Source organism: Pipra filicauda, unplaced genomic scaffold (genome assembly GCF_003945595.2).
Source record: "Pipra filicauda isolate LSUMZ 115617 unplaced genomic scaffold, ASM394559v2 scaffold116_size3395265_pilon, whole genome shotgun sequence".
Taxonomy (NCBI): domain Eukaryota; kingdom Metazoa; phylum Chordata; class Aves; order Passeriformes; family Pipridae; genus Pipra; species Pipra filicauda.
Window position 1 is genome coordinate 2,323,820 of NW_024103618.1, and position 21,291 is coordinate 2,345,110.

The 21,291-nt window shown below is 40.5% G+C and overlaps 2 protein-coding genes and 1 long non-coding RNA gene across 4 annotated transcripts in view; 2 read left to right on the forward strand and 1 right to left on the reverse strand.

Moving 5' to 3' along the window:
* Positions 1 to 8,738, forward strand: part of CWH43 (cell wall biogenesis 43 C-terminal homolog) — a 32,447-nt gene extending 23,709 nt beyond the window's left edge. Inside the window, exons 13-16 of the mRNA XM_027735947.2 lie at positions 1,018 to 1,162; positions 1,737 to 1,798; positions 2,837 to 2,992; positions 4,538 to 8,738. Coding sequence (XP_027591748.2) covers positions 1,018 to 1,162; positions 1,737 to 1,798; positions 2,837 to 2,992; positions 4,538 to 4,625 — 451 coding nt within the window. The 3' untranslated portion in view covers positions 4,626 to 8,738. The remainder of the gene's footprint in view (positions 1 to 1,017; positions 1,163 to 1,736; positions 1,799 to 2,836; positions 2,993 to 4,537) is intronic.
* Positions 8,739 to 12,010: 3,272 nt separating this feature from the next.
* Positions 12,011 to 13,217, reverse strand: LOC113995642. Its single transcript, XR_003543482.2, has 2 exons — positions 12,614 to 13,217; positions 12,011 to 12,474 (listed from the first exon to the last, which is right to left on the reverse strand). It is a non-coding gene; the product is annotated as an uncharacterized LOC113995642 (long non-coding RNA).
* Positions 12,916 to 21,291, forward strand: part of DCUN1D4 (defective in cullin neddylation 1 domain containing 4) — a 40,537-nt gene continuing 32,161 nt past the window's right edge. The window contains exon 1 of one of the 2 annotated variants that reach the window (XM_027735907.2): positions 12,916 to 13,018. In XM_027735907.2, coding sequence (XP_027591708.1) covers positions 12,994 to 13,018 — 25 coding nt within the window. In that variant the 5' untranslated portion in view covers positions 12,916 to 12,993. The remainder of the gene's footprint in view (positions 13,019 to 21,291) is intronic. The other variant, XM_027735908.2, reaches the window with a different exon arrangement.

Genomic DNA, 21,291 nt, shown 5'->3' on the forward strand with positions numbered 1-21,291 from the left:
TTAAATACTGTTTTTAAAATGTGAAAATATAACCATGCCTGTGTCTTTTAAAAGATCCCATCTTCTGGAGAGGTGTAATTCTGGAAAGAGCAACTAGCTGAGCAGGCAATTTCACACATACCTAGGTCAGGTTTCTATTTAAATGTTTGGGGGTTTTTTGTCTCCTGTTTCTGTGCTCTTTCTCCCTAATGCATTTGCTTCAGTCAGAAATATCTATGTTTATAAAGCATAGCCACACTAAAATTCTTGTCTTCTCTTGGGTTTACAGATTCCAGTGGTATTTAGCTCCCTTTCTCAATGGTATTTAGCCCAGCCTACCAAAACATAGAACACAACATGATTTACACAACTATTTAAAGTTATAGATATGAAGAATCAGAGAGAACTGTCTTTGCGTTATTTTATGGCAAACCCAAGGACAAGGGCTGGGATTCAATGCAGTATTTTACCAGGCTCCACCTATGCTATCGTTTTTGGTCATGTTGTAACTGTTGTGTAAATTTCATTAGAGATGGAGAACACCTGCCAAATATAATTAAGTAAAGTTAATGGGATGATGTAGCTCAAGTCATATTTCATAAATTACGTGAACCAGACTTTAAGACTATATTTACCATGATCTGTCCATCATAAAAGTTTTGTTAGCATGTGAGCTCTTTGTTATGCATGATACTGTGCACAGTTAAATTTTAAGTGCAAGCAGAGGCAAAGCCTGAGATAACCAAAGCACGTACATTCACATTTCCTGGTGATGAGATCAGTACTAAAGACAAAACAGTAATAGAAAATGTTGTTCTTGTAATGGTTAGAAAGAGAACCCTAATTACATCTACCATGATCATGTGGCTTTTATCAAATGTAACAATAACTTTAAATCACTAGGCTTGCTGTAAACTTTTGTTCTCTCTAATACTGAGCAGAAAAATGGTACCAGATTCATTTGTGGCTTGCTAGGTTATAGCACAAAGATTCAGAGCTAAAATGTACATGTGTTAAAATCTTTTCCATTTCTTTCAGAGAGGACTTGGACAGAAAACTCCAGGCGATAGCTGTTTCAAACCTATTGAAGACTAGCTCTAAGCAAGTTGTGTTTCTAGGGTACATCACTTCAGCTCCTGGATCCAGAGATTATACTGAATTAATAGAAAATGGAAATGTCAAGGTAATGTAAAAATAATGCATCTTTAGATCTTTAGAGATAAAATATATTGGAAATAGCATAATATTTTAAATTGATAACTTGAAAATATGCACATGTTCAAATAAAGAACAGGAGGCAATGGACAGTAGTTGCCACAAAGGAAATGTCATTTAGATAACAGAAGAAAAAAAAAAGTCAGGGTAGTCAAGCACTAGAACAGGGGCCTGGTGAAGTTGTGAAATCTCCATCCTTGGATATATTCAAAAATTACCTGGGTAAGGTCCTGAGCAATCTGCTTGAAGTTACGTTGACCACGGGGTTAGGAGTAGGTGACCTTCAGACAACCCTTTCAGCCTCTAATTCTGTGATTCTTTTGTTTTAAAACTGAGCTCTGTGTTTGGTTTTCTATTAGGAGATGTCAAAAAGTTCTGCGATTTGTCTAAAAGTGTTTTTTTTTTCTTTCTACCTTATTACAATGTTTTAGGCAAAACGTTTTTCTTAGCATGTTTACACATTGGTCCCATTACTGATTTAAAGCCTATCTAAGGGAAAATTTGCCTTATTTGTTTGACTTTTTTTCCCCTTTCGCTTCTAGGATATTGACAGTACAGATAGTGACAGATGGTGTAGCTATATTATGTATCGTGGAGTAATAAGGTATGCTAAAGTAGATATTTATTCATTGGTTTAAATATCTTAATGGTAATCAGTTTTATACTCTTTTGTAGGTGATTGTGGAAGACTCATATCCCTAAACAATTATGTATAGACAGATCAATCATGAAGTAATGTGAAACACTGTATCAGGATGAATTGGTGTATTTCTGAATACAATTGCAAAGACAGTATTACAGGTTTCATCCTTCTGTGTGAAATGTCTTCAGATATAGTCTGCTTTGGTAATGTAAAACTACATTTTTCCAAAGCTCTGGCTTTGCAGCTTCTAAAATGTGAAGGCTAAGCCCTAATTTGTATGTGACACAGAAGCTAGACATTTTGAAGTATGATTGTAGGGTTTCTTGAAGCAAAATGCTGATCTAATCCAGCCAATCTTTATGCTGGGTTTAGTGGAAACTTTAACTTTGTAAGCCTATATTGAAACACTTTTCTCTTAGGACCTATGAGATCCATATCTTTCAAAACCAAATTGCTTGTAAATCATTCTCTTGGTGATGTATGTACCAGAATGGAATTAAACTTATTCTGAATAAACTGTGCAAATTCTGCAGTGTTCACAGGAATAAAACCTGTAAACTTGATTGCTATCTTAACAGTATTGAATAAAAAAAAAAAAAAATACCAAAAAAACAGGGTAACAAACCGCCCCCATTTGCAATCTTAATGTTTCTTATTATTCATTCCATTGATGCTTGAGTTTCTTTCTTGAATATCGAAATCTCTTCAATGAAAGAAGTTGGTAAGCTTATATTCTGAAGTTGTAATTTTAAAAATAAGTTTCTAGCTGTAGAACTTATTCTCAAACACTTAGGCTTTTTCAGTTTTTATACTCGTGACATTGTGTTAGGATTGTGTTCATGGAGCACTTTCAGTTTTTTGAAGGTGAGCTTCACAGAAATGGAAAATTATACTGGTAAGTTAAAGAATAACTCCTGGAAAAAAAAAATACATGCATTAAGAATGTGGTGAAATTGTCTTGAGTTTTTTCTTCAAACTAACTCTTCTCATATTTGATAGGTTGGGTTATGCCCGCATATCTCATGCTGGTTTAAGTGATTCAGAAGTCCAGATGGCCAAATTTAGAATCCCACATCATGTGGATAGCTATACTGACAATGACAGAATTGTCACTGATCCCAGCCAAGTTCCTAAGGACATCCATTTCAATCCCAGGTCAGTGTATCTCATAAGAAATTAAGGTGATAGTGTATGTGACATCTTGTAAAACAGAGGTCTAGAAACAAAATTTTTCTTGAGTTGGGGGGCACTGATCAGTACCAAATTGAAAAGATTAGGAGGCAAGAACTTCTGATTTGTAATTCCATTTTTTTTTTCTATTTACTTGGCATGCACCTTGGGAAAATCAATCTGCTGTGTCATAGCATATATTGAAAGTAATGCTTATTTACCCCGGTAATTAATTTCTGAGATTGCTTGATAGGGATTTTTGCCAAGTGGTGTGGTGACTCATTTTATAGATCATGAAAGATCTCCCATATTTCTTAGGACTTCAGAGGATTGGGGTCTTAATACACTGTTACTTGGAAGACAAAATACAATATGTACATTAAATACTCTTTGCATAAACATTTTAAAATATACCATATAACTGGAGCAAAAATTAAAGAGGATGCCTGAGGCAGTATGTTACATGTGTTGAAAAATAAAAATTACTAGTTTTATGTAAAAAAGTTATTTTTTTTCTAGAATGCTGTCATTTTTCCACTGGTATTGCATAAGGAATAGAAATATGGAGGAAAGTATTTAGTCTAATATTAATATCAGTGGAAGAAGAGTCATGAAGTTTGAGATTGCTTCTCTGTGGCAATATCTATTTCCAGCAATGCCATATTTACTACTCCTAACAGGCATAATACAGGATATGTTACTTTCTTATATACACCTAACAGTTGAGCTTACTCACTTTTTATTTCCCACTCAGTCACTGGCTTCCTGTTTAAATGGGAGTTTGCTCAGACTTTTCCACATGATGAAACTTGCCTAAAGTTAGGCACATCTTGCCACATTACTTAAAGTTAGGATTCACATTCAGATTTTTCTCAGGTAATTTCAGCACAGAGTATTGTCCTAATTATTTTTATGTCTGCTTGTAAGCAGGAAAGATATAGCCTGTAGGAATAAGTTTAACTTTTTCCAATTAACTGCAATTCTTTAGAAATACAATGGCACTGCTCTTAAATGTTACTTAGCACTGATATTTTGAATACATATTCAATTTGACTTTTGCAAATCTATCTATCATAATAGTCAGTTGTCAAATCTTTCAGATTTAAATATGGTGTGAAAAATTACAATTTTCACTATAATTTTCAAAAGTAAGATGTGCAATATTAACAACACTGTTGACATTTTGATACTATGGGGGTTTAAATTATACCTCCACTGAAGTCAGGACTAAAAATTTAAAAAGCATGAGATTTAAGTAGATAAATGTACCACTCACCTTTGTCAGCTGGAGTTCCAATTATAGACTGCCTAAGGCATAAATGTAATTAGTGTAATTAAATGTCTCCACTGTATTCAAAGACATCTAGTGAGAGAGGGTACATAAATTATGACTTATATTTAAGTAGAATTGGGTCCTGTTTCTGAAATAAACTGTCTAGAACATTCAGAAGTAGTGTAGTAATTGTATGATTTGAATGCATGGGTAAATATTGTTGTAATAGTTTTGCTTTGTTGAATATTTTTCTTTAGGTTTGGATCGTATAAAGATGGACATAATTATGAGCATATTCATCACTTTCATATGAGCACTCCTAAATATTTTAAACAGGCAAATTAGAGTGAGAAAATAACATACTGTTGGGACCAGCAAGAAAGGTTTGTTGCTTGAAGCTGAATTGGCACTCAAAAAGACTACGTTGTTTAAGGATGAGCAGTTCCCATGCTGCATAACACTATGAAAGTCTGTCTAACAGTTGGTGACTCTTCTCTTTAATGAGTTGCCATCACTGTGAGAGAGGGAAGATGCCTGCATTTTGATAAACTGGTATCTACCTGGGCCAGATACCTGCTTTGTAAGCAGCAAAGCAAGGGTGGGAACTTGCTTTGGCAATAAGATCTTCAGCTTTTGTGAAGGTATCCTACATCCTGCTGTTTCAGAGTTGAATGTGTCTCTGCACCTTTTTTTAAGGTCCAGATATGACCCCTTTCCTCTCCTGGACAGTCATGTGCAAGGAATTTCAGCAGACTTACACACTTTTTGATGACTGAGGCAAAGCAAAATAATGTGATAGTGTAGGTCACCTGTTGATACTTGCTGCAATTTGTAGTCCTGCTGCTATGGCAATAAAAAGCTTGGCCTTAGGTTTTCAAAATAGGAATAGGACATTTTTTTAATTGGGAGATATGCTGTAAGTATGTGTTTGAATTGTGTGCATTTTTGACTTTCTCAAACAGTGTTTACGTCTGCTGCTATTCTACATTTCATTCTTAAATGTGTTTTATTAGAACAATTTGTGGATGATTGATGTTCATAATACTGGAGAAAAGGCAGTGGCTTTTATAAACTTCATCTTTTTTTAGCTGGATATTAGCCTCTGCAATGCTTTTACAAAGGGAAGAGTAAAGTACCTCTGAATAGTTATTTTTGTGAGACACTTACCTGAACACACTGCCAAAGAATTAAAAACAATTGTCTCAACATAACAAGGTTTCTGAGAAGAAAGAAGGGTTAGTTGTAACTTTTATTTAAAATGAACTGTAATAAAACAAACAAATAAAAAAAAGCATTGTTCCTTTGCTAGCATTATACTTTAATAGGACTAAATAGAAGTGGGACTTTTTTGACCTAGGCAGTGAATTCCCTATTATTTAATGCACATGTAAGATAATGTGAAGTGTTGTGTCTTCTCAGTGTCTCTTCACAATATCTTTTACATTTGACTCCTGATCCTTCAGTATATGTGCAGACCTTCCCTTAAACAATGAGGACATCTTCGGTGTTGTCCAAAGAAACTTTCCTGCTTGTGAGAAACATGTTAGGTGATTTGTTTAAGCGACCCACTCAACTTGAAAAATGCATTTGTGATTTTGGTATTTAGTGCTGTGTGTCTTTCCAGTAATACCTAAGCATACTGCAACTGAAAGGAATAGGATATGTTGCAGGAAAGTGGGTGGATTTTTTTTCTCCCTCTAATTCTTCACGATGTTCTTTTGAGAACAGCTTCAGCGTACTCAATTTTATTGTTTCTCCATTTAAGCAAGTACAGGATGTGCTTTTACCTGGGGTTTTTTGTTCTGTGGAGTCAGGTAATTGCTGTCATCACCAACATTGTCACTTTATTCTGGTCACCTATCATTTTGCTCCCTTGTTTTTAGGACTGTGTTTCTAAAACTGTTCACTGATCTTTATGGACAGAGAATATTTGGAAGGTATTTAAAAGTTGCAGTGGTTACGTATTCATCATCTGTGATGGTATAACCAACCATTATTGAACTAATTTCTCACCTACAGCTGTTGTGTTTGTCTTTACAAGCCCTCTGAACTTGTTCTCTCTGTGACTTTCCAGTAGGACAGGATAAATTAGGTTTTGGAGTGATGGGAGTGACTTTCTTGCGCTTTCAGCAATTTTCTTCTGCAAACACCAGTAGCCCTTGTCTCTCCCTCCTCCCAGCCTGCAACAGCAGCTGACACTGGCACCAACATTGCACAGTGGCTCTGAGTATCCTCACTTCTTTGCAGCATGCTCTCATGCTGGCTCTGACACACGTCCAGCCACAGTTTTGCCTTTCCACGGCCTGTAGAAAACATAACATTATCTTGCCATGTTACTTAACATTCTCCACAGGCTAACTGTGCGAATACCTTGTAATGTGAGCAGTTTATTAATGTGAAATGCAAGAAATTATACTCATATATATAAAAAGATTGAAACCCCCTTATTTTTTTAACAATTAAAATATAGAATAATTATTTTTCAAGAAGTCATATAGCAAAGCATGACTTGCATAATAGATCAGATTATATGTCATCTCTGTGTGTAATCTTCAAAGTCTGTGAGCATACTCGGATGGATTTTCACAGGATTTAGAATGTTCACCCCATTTGAAAGGTTCATGTGGACAGTGACAAAATCTAAACTCTGAATATTCTCTTCTTCTCTTCTTCTGAGTCACTTGTGCGATTTAATGTTGGTGTATCCATACCTTGTGTGGCTTAATATCAAGAAACTATAGGCAAATATAATTAGTAGCAAGCATTTGTTGACATTTGCATTATTTTACCAGAATGATTAAGAAAAACTATGACCACAAGCTGTTTGTATACTGCTTCTCTTACTGTGATTAGAATTGGGAAGCTAAAACTAAACTTATTTGTCCATAAATTTGCACACTGACCTAATCTGTGGTATCAGACTGGTTTAGAAAAATGTGCAGTGTGTCTCTAATGAACAATCACTATGTTTCAAACTATGAAAGAAATGTGCTAGAACAGGTTGTGCTGCAGGGGTGTGTTACCAATCTTCCTGTTTTCTAATCATACTCTGTTCATCTCAGCTTTCATAAGATAGTATGTTACAAAAGAAAAACTTTGTGGATATCTTTATGCATTCAGAGATAGCATGAAAAGATAAAATGTATAAAATAGACATTATTTTCTATAAGTTTGAACTTTTTCTGGTGGTAAAAGGACTAGATTACATATATCTGACTTCTAAATAATATGTATTCTGTGTATATAAATACGTATTCTTATCTGTATAAACAATATGTACTCTTAATCTTATCCTCTGACATTCTGTGCAGGTCAATTAAGTTTCTAGGAATGTACAGGAAGAGACAGCTGTACATCAGGAGCCTACCAGTGTGTATCTCAGAATAAAAAAGAGGGACTCTAGGTAACATGTGTAAGAGCAACTTCTGAGAGTAATTGTACTGTATTCTTCAGCAGGGTGAAGACTCAAGTTTTCTCTTACATATATATATATTCCTGCTTTGGGGTCTTGGCTCAGGCATTTCTATGTGTATTGGAAGCTTACCTTGAGGAGCAGTGGCTTTGGTGTTGCCACAGAGCACTCCGAAGTCTGGGAGCTGCATTTCAAACCTCTTGGGCTAAGAAACACCTGAAATTGTTATTTCCCATTTCCAGAAACAGTGTCACAGCTATAAGCTGGGAGAAAGTTAGACACACCCTTTGGTTTCCAACTGGTGTTTTGTTACTGAAACAAGTTGTTACAGTTTAAGTGTGCAGGTAACCAGTTCCCACCTGTCTCCAAGAAACAGAACACTGCAAATGTTCAGAGTCCTCTGCTGACTGTGAGGGAGCTTTGTGGCTCAGAGAGAGGTGCTGGTTATTCTGATGCATCTCTAGAGGTCAGGCCGAAATTCTATGCTGTTGTCTTAAGCCTGGCTGTTTAGAGTTGCCTGATGATGAATGAAGACAAAGTTTCAAACTGAAGTTGAAAAAGACCCTATAAATCAAATGTAGGGTTTTAAATATCAGCCATCAACATTCCTCATCTATGTAAAATGACATTTGTTTCCAGGGTGTTACAAAAGAACATTTGGGGCCAGAGTAGTATGTTTGAGGAGCAAGAGTAAGAGAACAGACCTTTTCACTTCAACGGGGAGCATAGTATGAGTCCACGGGACGCTGCAATTAAAATGACCTGAACTGTTTAGTGAATAGCGGTTTGAAAAGCAGTTCAAATAATCTGCAGCTGCCACCTTCTGCCACTTGAGGTCCTCTTTTTTCCCTGATTAGTACTGTTCTGCTGAGACCATGCGGGAATAACTCAAATTTAGGTGTTTATTGAAACTCTGAGGCTGAAAAATCTTTTCAGAAGCATTACTTAAAGCTGTTTGTGTTGACTTGGGTATCAGTTACTTTTTCATATCCACAAATGATTTAGGACTGTGACTGCTGGGCTTCTTGTAGACAATTTGTTTATTTTCTTACAATACCCTGTACTGTGTTTTGTTACTGCATTATCTGCTTTCTTAATGTTCAGCAGATTCTTCTTTGGTAATGTGTTTATTTTCAGTACAATTCCCTTTCCCCTCTGACTTGGAAAACACATGATGGCTTGTCATTCTGGTGCCTAAAATGAACGTTCAAGTTTGTTTCTAAGCAAAGCAATCAAGATGAACAAAGATATTTGAGAAATGCAGTGGCTTTAGCCTTTTGGAGTCTGATGTCCTTTGGAAATAGAGGAAAAAAGTTTCCTTCTGGAAACTCTCAAAGATGCTTCTACGTTATGTTTCTGATAGTGAAAAAGATAAAACTAAGTAAATCGTTCCTCTTTCTCTTGTTAACCAGTATTTTTCACAGTCTACAGTAGTTTTGTGGGTTTTTGGAATTGTGGTTGCCATTTTAGCTATCAATTTAAAAAAGCAACACAAACATAAAAAAGTGAACAGTGACAGTCCTCTAAAAAAAAAAAAAATTTGAAGTTTTAAGTTTGATCTAGCAGTGTGTAGACTGGCATTTACTGCCACTTTCCACATCATGGTTTGTTATTCCTCTCCTGTGTATTGATGGAAGCACATGCACATATGTGTGGTGAGCCAGATCAGGATATTCAGCTGACTGGGAAAACAAAAAAATGGACAAAACCAAAAGAAGAGTTCAGCGTTTTCTTGTCTTGTTCTGGGATTTTTTGCTTTTTAGGGGCACTGGGGACAGTCTTGCTCTTGGTATCTAGCTGTCCAAATGGTTGCACTGTCACAAAAGAAAGAATGCCAGGAGGGCTAGGATTAAGATGCTGATGCTGGAGCTGCTTAAACTGTCTGTGTCCACGTGGTAGTTCCACCCTGGCTGGATGCCAGGTACCCACTAAACCCACTAAACATGCTCTATCACTCCTCTCTGCAACTGGAAAGGGGAGAAAAAAATATAACAAAAGGCTTGTGGGTCGAGATAAGAACAGGGAGAGATCACTCACCAATTACTGTCATGAGCAAGACAGACTTGACTTGGGGAAATTAGTTGAATTTATTACCAACCAAAATCAGAGCAGGATAATGAGAAATAAAACAAATCTTAAAAGCACCTTCCTCCACCCCTCCCTTCTTCCCGGGCTTTGTTTCTGATTCTCTACCTCCTCCCGCCCAGCAGCTCAGGGAATGGAGGTTACTCCATTGCATGTTTCTGCTGCTGCTTTCTCCTCAGAGAAAGGAGTCCTTCCCCTGCTCCAACGTGGGGTCCTTCCCAGGGAAGACAGTCCTCCATGAACTTCTCCAGTGTGAGTTCATCCCACGGGCTACAATTCTTCACAAGTTGCATGACCGTGGGTGCCTTCCACAGGGTGCAGTCCTTCAGTAATGAGGTGCTCCTGTGTGGGTCCCCCATGGGGTCACAAGTCCTGCCAGCAAACCTTCTGTAGTGTGGGCTCCTCTCTCCACGAGTCCGCAGGTCTCTGCCAGGACCTTGTTCCAGCACAGATTTCTCATGGTGTGACAGCCTCCTTTGGATGCATCCACCTACTCTGGCATGGATCTCCTACACAGGCTGCAGGTGGATCTCTGCACCCCGGTGGTCCTCTGTGGGCTGCAAGGGGCATAGTTGCCTCACCATGGCCTACACCACGGGCTGCAGGGGAATCTTAGCTCCAGTGCCTGAAGCACCTCCTTCCCCTCCTTCTACCCTGATCTTGGTGTCTGCAGAGCTGTTACTCTCACATATTATCACTACTCTCTTCTCTGATAGTAATTACTTCCGTGCAGTGACTCTTATTTTTTTCCTTCTTAAATACATTATCCCAGAGGCATTACTACCATTGCTGATGGGCTCAGTCTTGGCCAGTGGCGGGTCCATCCTGGAGATGGCTGGCACTGGTTCTGTTGAGCATGGGGGAAGCTCCTGGCAGCTTCTCACAGAAGCCACTCCTGGAGCCCCTGCAGTACCAGAACCTTGCCAAGCAACCCAATAAAATGCTTGATCAGCCATGACTTGATTGATCTGCTCTGTGTAAAATGAAGTATTTCCGCATTATGGAAACTCAGGCTTCAGAAAGAAAATACAACCTGATTTCGTAACATCTGCCAGCCTGGAGATCTGCATAGTGCTTTACAACTAGTGGTAACAAAGGGGATTATTGATACCTTTTTGAGGTTGGAATGAAGGTGCATGTTGAAATGGGCCTTTCTCTCACAGGGCAGCCTTTTCTGCTGAAGCATACATTCCCTGTAGCAGGCAGAAGCAGAAAACAAAGTCTCTTTTGTGTTCCCCTATGGATTTCTTTGCAGATCTAATTTTTAAGAATCAGAGATTATACTTGTGTATTGAAGTATTCAAAAATATATTGAATTTTTGCTTGGCAAACCTAATTGCCTTACATTTAAGAATAAAAGTTGTTACAGAAGCTGTAGTCTAAGGAAATATCTTTAAAGCCAAATAGTATTTTTCATTTTAGACTAAAATAGATGGGTGAAAAAATACAAACCTTTCTACCTTCAGATACAACCAAATAGGGTTTTTCTGTGCCACTTTTCTTTAGATCTGTATCAATTTACAACTATGTAAGGCATGGAAGAAGATTTCTTTTTGAATATTTTTTATTCTGAACTAGCAGCCTATGTGCTTTTTTATGGTCAGTGTGAACAAACAGACATCCCTAAAGGGATTGTTGCTCTGAATCCAGAATTAGATCAGACGAATTGCAACTCAGTGGTGCCCCTATTGGGTATAAGAGCTTGGGATGACATGCATATATGTGAATGTCTGGCATGTGGGATGTTAGAACTACCCAAGAAGTGAAACCGTGCTCCCACTGCTTTATTATTTTTGTAGAGGTGGTAGTGTAAAATTGTTAAGGTAAAGAAAAGATGGTGCAAATTGGAAAATAACTGAGATACAGGCAGGAAGTTCTACAGAAATAATTTTAAGGAGTTAGTGAACAAGTAGGAACTTCAGATAAGGGTGTCTTTTATTGCTCTGATGTGGTTTTTAGTATATAGCTTTCAAAGAGAAGGTTCATTTCCTTATGCACTCCATTCTCTTCTCTGTAAAACAGACAGTTGAAAACCTAAGATGTGGCTCAGCAAAATAAATGGTCTGCACTTGTTCATTCTGACTCGTTCACTGAATAAGACAAAGCTCAAAAAACCCCCACCAAACCCAACAACCCCCCCCCCCAACAAACAAAAAGGCCTGTGATCACTAAATTCAGGACTGCATGCTAATGCACTGCTCCAAAGGGACAATTACCTTAAACCTGATACTACTTCAGTTTTGTAGTCCTTGATTTTATTTTAACTTAACCTCTTAGAGGAAAGGAAAGGTGGGTTTTTTTTCATGGCTAAGTTCTGCCTTAATAATCCTCCACTGTGCACAAATGCTGCTCCAGCAGTCTCTTCTCAGCGAGTGCCAGGGACGGCGTTTATCCCTGAAAGGACGCAGGATACTGAGCTCGCATGCTAAGCGGGAATGACCTGCAGGGTGTCTTTCTGTATTCCTCCTCCGGCTCCGGAGCGGCGAGATCCTTGTGCGAGGAGCGGGGAAAGGAGCGTGGCTCCATGCGCTAGAATCGTAGGACCGGGAACAGCACCTCGGGGCAGTGAGCCAGTCCCATCGTCCCACACGGAGCAGCTTTTGGCCGCAGGTCTCCCCACCGCCCATCCCGCTGCTGCTCTAGCAGTGTGACGCTTATGTGCGTTCGGCTGCTGTCGGCAGCCTGCCATTTTTTCTCCTTAGGAAGAGCGAGATGGGAGAAATCAGGAAATGCCTCTAAGTCAGCGGGTGCTGAGCGCATCCCGCGGCGGCATCAGCAGCCGAGCAGCCGCCCAGCCCGGCCCTCCCGCCCCGGGCCCGCCCCCTGACCCGCTCACCCAATCGTGTCAGGGCGTGGGCGCGGCCCTTGGCCCCTGCAGCCAATCAGAGCCGCGGGTGACACAAAGTGGTGCACTTTGCACGCGCTTTAAAGACCGGTAAAAACTGGCAGCGGCAGCGCCCAATCAGAGCGGAGGGAGGCGGGGTGAGCGCAGCCTGGAGCCCAATGGGAAGGAGGGAGGGCGGTGCGCGGCGGGCCGGGGGAGAGAGGCAGGAACCTGGTCCAATAGAAGGGCGGGATGCGCGGCCTCTCCCGGCAACGCGGACCAATGAGCGCGGGCGGGGGGCGGGGCGGCGGTGTCCGTCCCGGGCTCTGGATCGGGAGCGGGGCAGGAGCGGAGCCGGGCCGGGCCGGCAGCGTGTGCAGCGCCGCTCGAAAATGCACTCGGATGCCGCCGCTGTCAGTGAGTAGCGCCGGAGCTGCGCCCGCCGCCCGCAACCCGCGCCGCCCGCACGGCCGGTAAAAACCACCCGGCGGGGGGCGGCTGCTGTTGCCCCTGACCCGCGAGGCTCGGCCGAACGTGCCGCCGGGGCTCCCGGTGCCGGGGGAGGACTCGGGCCCGCGGGTGCGGGGCCGGCGCGGAGGGGGCGGTGCGTGTGCGCCTGGCTGCGGGGGCCCCGCGGGGCGGCCCTCGGCGCAACCCCCGGGGAGCGGGGGCTGAACGTGAGGGGGCGGGGACGGGTGGGGGAAGCCGCACCGGGGAGGGCTGGGGTCGCTCGGAGGGTGTGACGCAGTTTGCCCGACCCGCCTGGCGAGGGGGTGAGGCCGTGGCCGGCCCTCGTGGCGGGCTGCGAGGGAGCCGGGACTGCCGCGGGGAGGGCGTGCTCGGGCTGTGGAGCTGCGTGTGCGGGGGGAGGCGGGCAGGGGTGAATGCCGCAGGTCGCGCCGGGCCGGTGCGGGAGAGCCGCGCTGTGCGGGGACGGGGCCGCGGCGCATGGCGGGAGCTGCAGTCCCTGCGCCGCAGCCCCGCGCGGCGGGAGGCGGGGAGCGGACTACAACTCCCGGCGGGCCGTGCGGCGGCGCCCGCTCTTCCGTGCCGCGCGGCCCCCCCGACCGGAGCTGCCCCTCCCGCCCCGCGGGGAGAGCGGGGGGCGCGGGCGGCGCGGCCGCGGGGGAGCGGAGCGGAGCTTGGGCTTTGTGTCTGCAATGGTGCTTCTGGCGCTGCGCTCAGAGCCCCGGGACCGCGTGCTGCCTGGCACACCTATGTGGTTGTGGGGTGACCGGGGTTCGGGAATAGGCTTCCTGCCTGTCCGCCAGAGAGACGGGATTGGCATCCCCAGCGCAAAGCTGTCCCGGCACAGCCATGTTCCTGTGAAATCTCCCAGGAACGCGTTCTCGGCTCCGCAAGGAGTTGCACCTCTGAAATGCTTTATTACCGTAGAACTTGCTCGTGGAGAAGATAATGAAAACTGAAGCTTTGATCACATGTTAATGAGTGATGGCCTGACTTTTGGACAAAGTCTTGAAAGCATTTATGGAAAGAAATGCTGCATAAGGCCTGGATTTTCTTGAATCCTCCCATGTCTCTCAAAATGAGATTGGCTGGGCAGCCTGGTATAGCCTCTAACTCGTAAGGTTATATCATTTCTTCAGTGGTTCTGGTTTATTTTACTTTTATATTTGGAGATCGTGATATGTTGGTGGTTAAGTCTGCCATTAAGGCACAAATAACTGCCTCATGTTGGAAATGGAAGGATAATGACTCTAGAAAATGCCTTCTGCTCAGTGTTTTTTGTCATGTGTCCTGTCCAAAAAAAGATGCAGGTCCTCATTATACACATATAAGGTACAGTTGCAAATATTCCAGTGCTCCCTCATGTAGGATGTTAATACTATGTAGTGATTTTGAAAGTTTTTTAATTTTAACTTATCTTTAGGAAATAGGAAGAGTACAGTTTCTCAACCTTCAGCTGTTATTGGCTTCTCATTAAAAATGTGCCTTGGAATGATTGAAGCTTACATCTCAGTACTTTTTTTTGGCAGTTCATGGGCTCGTACATGTGTTATTTTAAATAGGAATGTTTTCCTAAATTAGCTGACTTCATTGTCTGTAGCATCATAGTGGTTGTTTTTTTTCCTCACTGATTTAAATGCTTGAAGCAAGGAGTGTTCATAGCATATCTTTACAGAAGCTGGATCTTGACTGAACATTTATTTTGAGCCACCTTTTTGATCCTTCTTAGATTCTTATATGTTCTTGTGATATAAACTCCTCAATACATTTTTGCTCAGTATCAGTTTTACTTTCTGAAACTGAATACACACCTTTCACATTATATGAGGTACATCGACTTTCACTTTTCCCCATTGAAAGTGTTTGCTTAGAAGTTTTTGCAGCTGCAATAACTGTAATTGAAAATGTCTTGTCTACAAGGTCATGCAGTAAGTTGAGTCAGGCAGGTAAACAGTCTTCTTACTGCTTCCCTTCATTCTGTTGTATTGGAGTAAGATCTCATTTGTGTAATTGCAGCACTTCATTTAAATTTATTTTAGTCCAAGTAATTTTTGTGCCGAATGCGAATTATTAATTCTGCATTTTCTTTACTTCCCCTCCTCCCCCACTTGCTTTGCAGATACTGAAAACAAAGACTTTGGGCTATTTCAAAGCATTATTTCCTAGTTTTGTTTGTGTCTTCAAGCAGAAGAAGAAAACTTGCTTAATTTTTCTGTCCTGTGCTTGCCAAAAAGCATAACATGGGAAAGTACAGTACATCCAGGGAAAGTGTTCAACTCTTGTATCCAATTTAAGTATTAGAGTATCTAATAGTGTGGTTATTTCTTCTACAATAAGTAAAACTGCTAACAAGGGCTTGAAGCAGAACCATTAATTTAAATGTGCCAGTATTTTTGTCATACTGTCCAGTTAATTTGTTTTATTTAAAATCATAGGTCTGAGGTTAAACAGAATTTTTACTTTTGACTCATAGAGACATAGAAGCAACTACCAGTTTGTTCAGTAGATAGTTGTGTGTGTATATATATATATATAGATATAGTTAGAGCTGTAAGGCTTTAGCTTGCCCCTGGGGAATTGACTGGTGTGACACATTTCATGCAGATGTGTGGCTGCATAGGCTGTGGGACTCCATGGGCTGCAGCTGCTTATTACTGCCCATTAGCTGTAGATTACTGCTTCCCTTTTCTGCTGGTAAAGTGGACTGTAGGAGCACACTCTAATCCACTCGGTGAGATGTACCTGGGTTAGCTCTTGCCAGTTTTACTTAAGTTGTCTAAACTGACAGGGTTGATTTTTTTTTTTTTTTTTTTGCCTGAAATGAGTTAGGGAATGTGCCCCTGGCCTGTGCTGCTGGCAGAGCTGTGGGGTCAGGAACTTTTGGCAGAAAAAAGCAAGCAGCTGGAGCAATAATGGTTTTGACTGGCATAGCTGTTTCTAGGCTGTTGCAGATCCACCGTGATGTGTACCAGATCTGCATGGTGCTGGGATACCCTTGTAGCGCGTGCTTGACTGGGTTGTGTTTCTGCTGAATTAGCTGGAGCACAAGATACAAAGTTTTTATTAGCTTTATGGCCTTTGTAGGATGTCAGATGACATCTGGCATGAAGTTAGGAGCAGTGCTCTCAAACAACTCTCAGGCAGCCAGTGATGCAAAACAAGCTCACTGACTTTTTTGAATTAATCTGGTGGTGGAGTAGGAGTTAGACTGGATGAACACTTTTCATCAACAGAAGCAGATCTTTTGCACCAGAAATACACTTAGTGTTAGGTCTTTGCTGTATAGAACAAAACACCCAACCAAAACCATCCCCTACAAAGCAAACCCTAACCTCCCCATGAAATGCAGGGTACTTTAATCTATGTGTTAGTATAGGATTGTTAGCCTGGCTCTTATTTGTTCGATCAATTTAAGGTAAATGGAAATGTATTCAAACTAAACTGACAGTTACACAACTTTTGCACTGCTTAAATTACTCTAAAATTCTCAATGAACTCTAAACTACGGTAGCTCTATTTGCAAACAAGCCTTCAGAATAGGGTACTTTAAAAATACATTGGTACAATAAGGATTTGTTCCTATGGGGAAAAAAGAATTATGCTTTTTTTCCTATATATGTAGCATGCAGAGATCTTAAAATATTTTGTTGCAGTGAGTAAGTCATTCTATGTGGTAATACCAAATGTTAGAGTTGAGTGTGAATGTTTACCTTAAAATAAGTGATTTTTAGTGTGTTTAGTAATTTCAACCACATTTTGTCGCTTGGGTTGGGTTTTCTGTAGAGTTTGTTTTTTTTTTTTTTACTAGCTTAAGTCACTCTGTGTTTTATTTCAGAACATTTTAGGCTTTGGGATTAGGCATTTAGGTGTTGGGAAAATGTACACGAATTTGCGACTGTGGATTTGGATACCACTGGTGTCAGCAGTAGCTCTGAGATTGGTGCAGCTCTGAGTGCACGTGGGCAAGAGGAACATCCTGTAGCATCATGTCTTTAGCTTTAATGACTAGGTCCTGTTGCTCTTCAAGATAGGTTGGACTGTCCCATTTAATTGGATGTACTTACTTTCCAAGCTGGAATTCACTTCTGTTTCCCTTACTTTCTGAATCATGCCCTTTAAGGCACACCAAATTATGGGAGACCCTACTTTTCAAGCCTTTTCTTCTCTTCCTCCCCTTACCTGAATGCTTGCTGGCACATCACGGACCAGGAGGTCTCTTTTGCAGGCTGCCTCTGCTGTAGGGTGTTACTGCCTGCACAGATACAGCTACAGACACATTGGAAATGGATCCTTAATCCTGTCTTTGACAGGATTGCAGTCGGCTCCTATCTTCTCTGTACTGCAGTCTGAGATTCTCAGTTTTTAGGTGTATTGTGATGTTTTTTGTGTAAATAGGACTGACATACATTTTTCCTTTGCTTTCTGCATTTAGTAACGAATACAGAAATTCTACTACCTGAACATAAGTGTTGAAGGCTTTCACCAAATATAGGTTTCAGACCTGAACTCCTAAGTCGATTAATTGATTAATAATTAATCAATATAAATTGTCTTGCTCTTTGGATAATTCTGTAAGCAGACTACTGAACGTGAAATGGTGTATTTCTTAGAAGATTAAATGATTCTTTTTGGAATAAGTAAAATTTATTTAAAGCTAACTAAGACAACAGTACTACTACAAGTTTTTTCAAGTTCTATTATTTGAAACCAAGGGAAGCAATTAAATATAAGTAAAGCATGATCATTGCATTTTAATTTTTAGGAATGACTCTTCCTGGTATGTGTTTTCTGTCTAATTTTTTTCTGAGAATGTTACAATAATCTTAGCAGTAATATGAATTACTAATATATTAATACTTCTGCTACCTCTATACCTCAATTTTAGTATTGTATTTATTATTGTATCTATAGCATTTATATGTTGGATTTTTTTTTGTTTTTTTCATTGAGAGGGTTTAGGATGTTTTTTCTCTAGTTTGTTATGAAAGTAAGCCCAGTTAGCTGTTGTTTCTTTCACCTCCTGGTAACTTTCAGGTCCATAGTTTAGACCTTAATCTATAAGTTTAAATGTTATTTTTAAGCTGTTTTCTTTTTACTTTTAAAGTTATATGATTGTGACTATTTGACTAACCCAGTCTTTAACACTTAACATTAAGTGTTAATGGCAAACTGCATGCAAGATTTAAATTCCATGAAACTAGATTGGCTCTGGCATTTCTTTTCTTTTCTGGATTCGCAATGATTTTATTCTAGGTGTGGTTTTTTTTGTTCTTTTTCTTTTTTTTTTTTTAGCTATTACATTCTGAATTATTGCAAAGTATTTAATACCATTTGGAATTTAATCAACAAAATACGTGCACTTGTTTGACATGTACCTCTTAAAGTCATAGCAAACATTCCAGCACATCTTCCTTCAGTATTCACGAAGCAAGCAGGTTTCCTTCTTTTGATATGAGATCAGTTAACTGTGTGGTACTTTAGAATTATAGAATGGCTGGAGTTAAAAGAGACCTTAAAAGATAATCTAGTTCCAATCCCCCTACAATGGAGAAGGGACACCTTCCACCAGACCAAGTTGCTCAAAGCCCCATCCAACCTGGCCCTGAACACTTCCAGGGATGGGGCATCCACAGCTTCTCTGGGCAACCTGTTCCGGTGCCAAGCTGCCCTCACAGGAAAGAACTTTTCCCTAATATCTAATCTAAACCTACTCTCAGTTTGAAGCCATTGCCCCTTTTCCTGTCACTACGTGCTTTTTTGAAAAGTCCCTCTCCAGATTTCTTCTAAGTCCCCTTAAAGTACTGGAAGGCTGCTCTAAGATCTCCCTGGAACCTTCTGTTCTCCAGGCTGAACAGCTCCAGCTGTCAGGCTGTCCTAGGAGGTATTCCTAGGAGAGGTATTCCATCCCTCCAGCCATCTTCGTGTCCCTTCTCTGGACTTGCTTCAACAGGTCCATGTCTTTCCTATGCTGAGGATCCCAGAGCTGGATGCAGTTTCTGTAGGAAAAAAAATTAAAGTATTTTCAGACCGTTTCATGTGCTTTGAAACTCTTGTATTCAGGTGAAAAATAGCTTCATACATCACGATTTTCTCCATGTAGAACTGGTGAATGTGGAGCTTCATGTGATGTATCCCTCCTCTCACAGTGGGCTTGGATGGACAGTTGGATTGGTCTGACACATTGCTGCTGCCACAGGAAACTATTTTGCTCCCAATTCAGGAGACCTTTCCTGTTCCTTACTTTAACTCTTGCTCTGACTTACCCAGTGTTGCCGCTCTTTTGTGACCTGATTCAAAACATGGGGCTGGCAGGATTTTTCTGTTTATTTTGTTGATATGATTCCAAGGGTAGTGGGCTGACCAAGGCCGTCAGGCAGGGACAACTTGGAGGCTGCATAAGCGTGTATGGAAGTTTTTTCCGGAGGTGGAGGGGAGGGAGTGTGTTCCTGAAGCATCCAGTTGCAGCCAGCTGTGGAATCACTTGCTTGCCATGTTGACCCTTGTTGACCATTGTCCCTCTGCTAATTTCCAAAGTAGTGTTATTTGAGCATGGGAGGTATTATTTTTTGGATTCTGTTTCTTCAAAAAATTTTTTTTTACAAAATAGGCCTTTTCACAGTGGCATAAGATACTTTGTGTATCTTCCTTGAATATACAGAAAGCAAACACTTACCAGTTCAGAGGATGACCTGGGCTGTAATTTAACTTCCCTAATTTAATGAGTGCTGCTTGTATTTACTTTTATAACTGTAAAAGAAACCTGTTTTCAATTTTAGATAATATCTACACTTCACAAGCTTCCCCTGTGGAAGAGAGAAAACTTTGGACTCTGGTCGTCTGTATTAATACAGTGTATAGTGTGATGTTTGTTGTATAAGAATGGTAAAATATAATTATGTAACCCTGCTAAGTCCATCATAATTATGTAACCTATTTTGGAAGCAGCAGCTTAAAATTGTAAGGATATTTCCAGTGGATGTGTGAAACACACTGACATGAATTATGTGTTTTGAAGTACCTGGGAATGTTTTGTTTCAGAGCTGATACCTAATATACATAGTCCTAATTTTAAAGTATTTTTTCTGTTGTTTTTAAGAGTGCTATCTAGAATTATCCTTAATATTAGGTTAGTCTGGTATGACAGTTAACAAAACAAATCTTATCTTTTCGTCTTTCCCTCCTGAGAATGGCTTTTATGTTCCCTGTTTGTCCTTCCCCCCCTCCTTTTTTTTCTCATTGCTTTATGTTGAATTGAAAGTTGGACTAAAAAACTCGGGGTTGTTTTTTTGCAGAATGGTTCTGCTTAGTATTGTTTGACTAGCAAAAAAGGAACTTTATTGAGCACTTAATGCAGGAAAAATTCTAGCACCCTGTTCAGGGTTCAAGAGCTTCCTATTTTATCTGGGTAAGAAGACCTGGATTGTCTTTGACTTCATATAGATAAGTATAGCTAAAGTTGGAAATTCCATCTTTGGTACTTCTGACTTACAAGCAGTTGTATTGCTGTGGTGGTGGATTGCGGACAACATGTTAAGAAATAGGTAGCAGTTAATAAAAGGATACTCTAGCTAACATAATGAATGAAATATACGATTCCTAAAAGTATCTTCTGAATTTTTTTTTTTAATTCATCATGAAAAGAGACTTCCATAGTGATGTGTGTGACAAGTACAAGTGCAGCAGCCAGTTCCTTCGGTTTCCCTTGATAACTTCATAGCAGTGTGGTTCACTGATTTGGCAGTCTGATATTTAGTGAAGACTCTTGTTTATCTGGGTTTTCTTAAGTGTATTTTCAGAGTATTCCTTTAAAATGCTCTGGATGGAAATGTGGGAATTATGTCTTTGACCTTTCTGGCATCTTCCATCATCTGCTGGGCAAAGCCAAATTAAATGTCTCACAGTAGAAATACTTTAATGCATTAACTAGGTGGTAACACTAGGCACATAAAATATTTCACATAAAGAAGAAGTTGACTTGAAATACTTTGCTTGTCATATAGTACAGGTCTGTAATTAGAATGTTTTTGTGCCTGAGTTCTGGCGGGGTAGCTAATTTGCTTTTAGTTTAAATGGAAACATTGTATATTAGTTGACTGTCTTTAATCCCTGTCAGCCGGTTTGTGTCCAGCTCCTGAGATTCTTGCTGGTTTGCCTGCTCTCTGGCTGGATCACAGCTGATCTTTTGTAAATTATTTATTTTCCAGTTTTGTCCTTGACACATT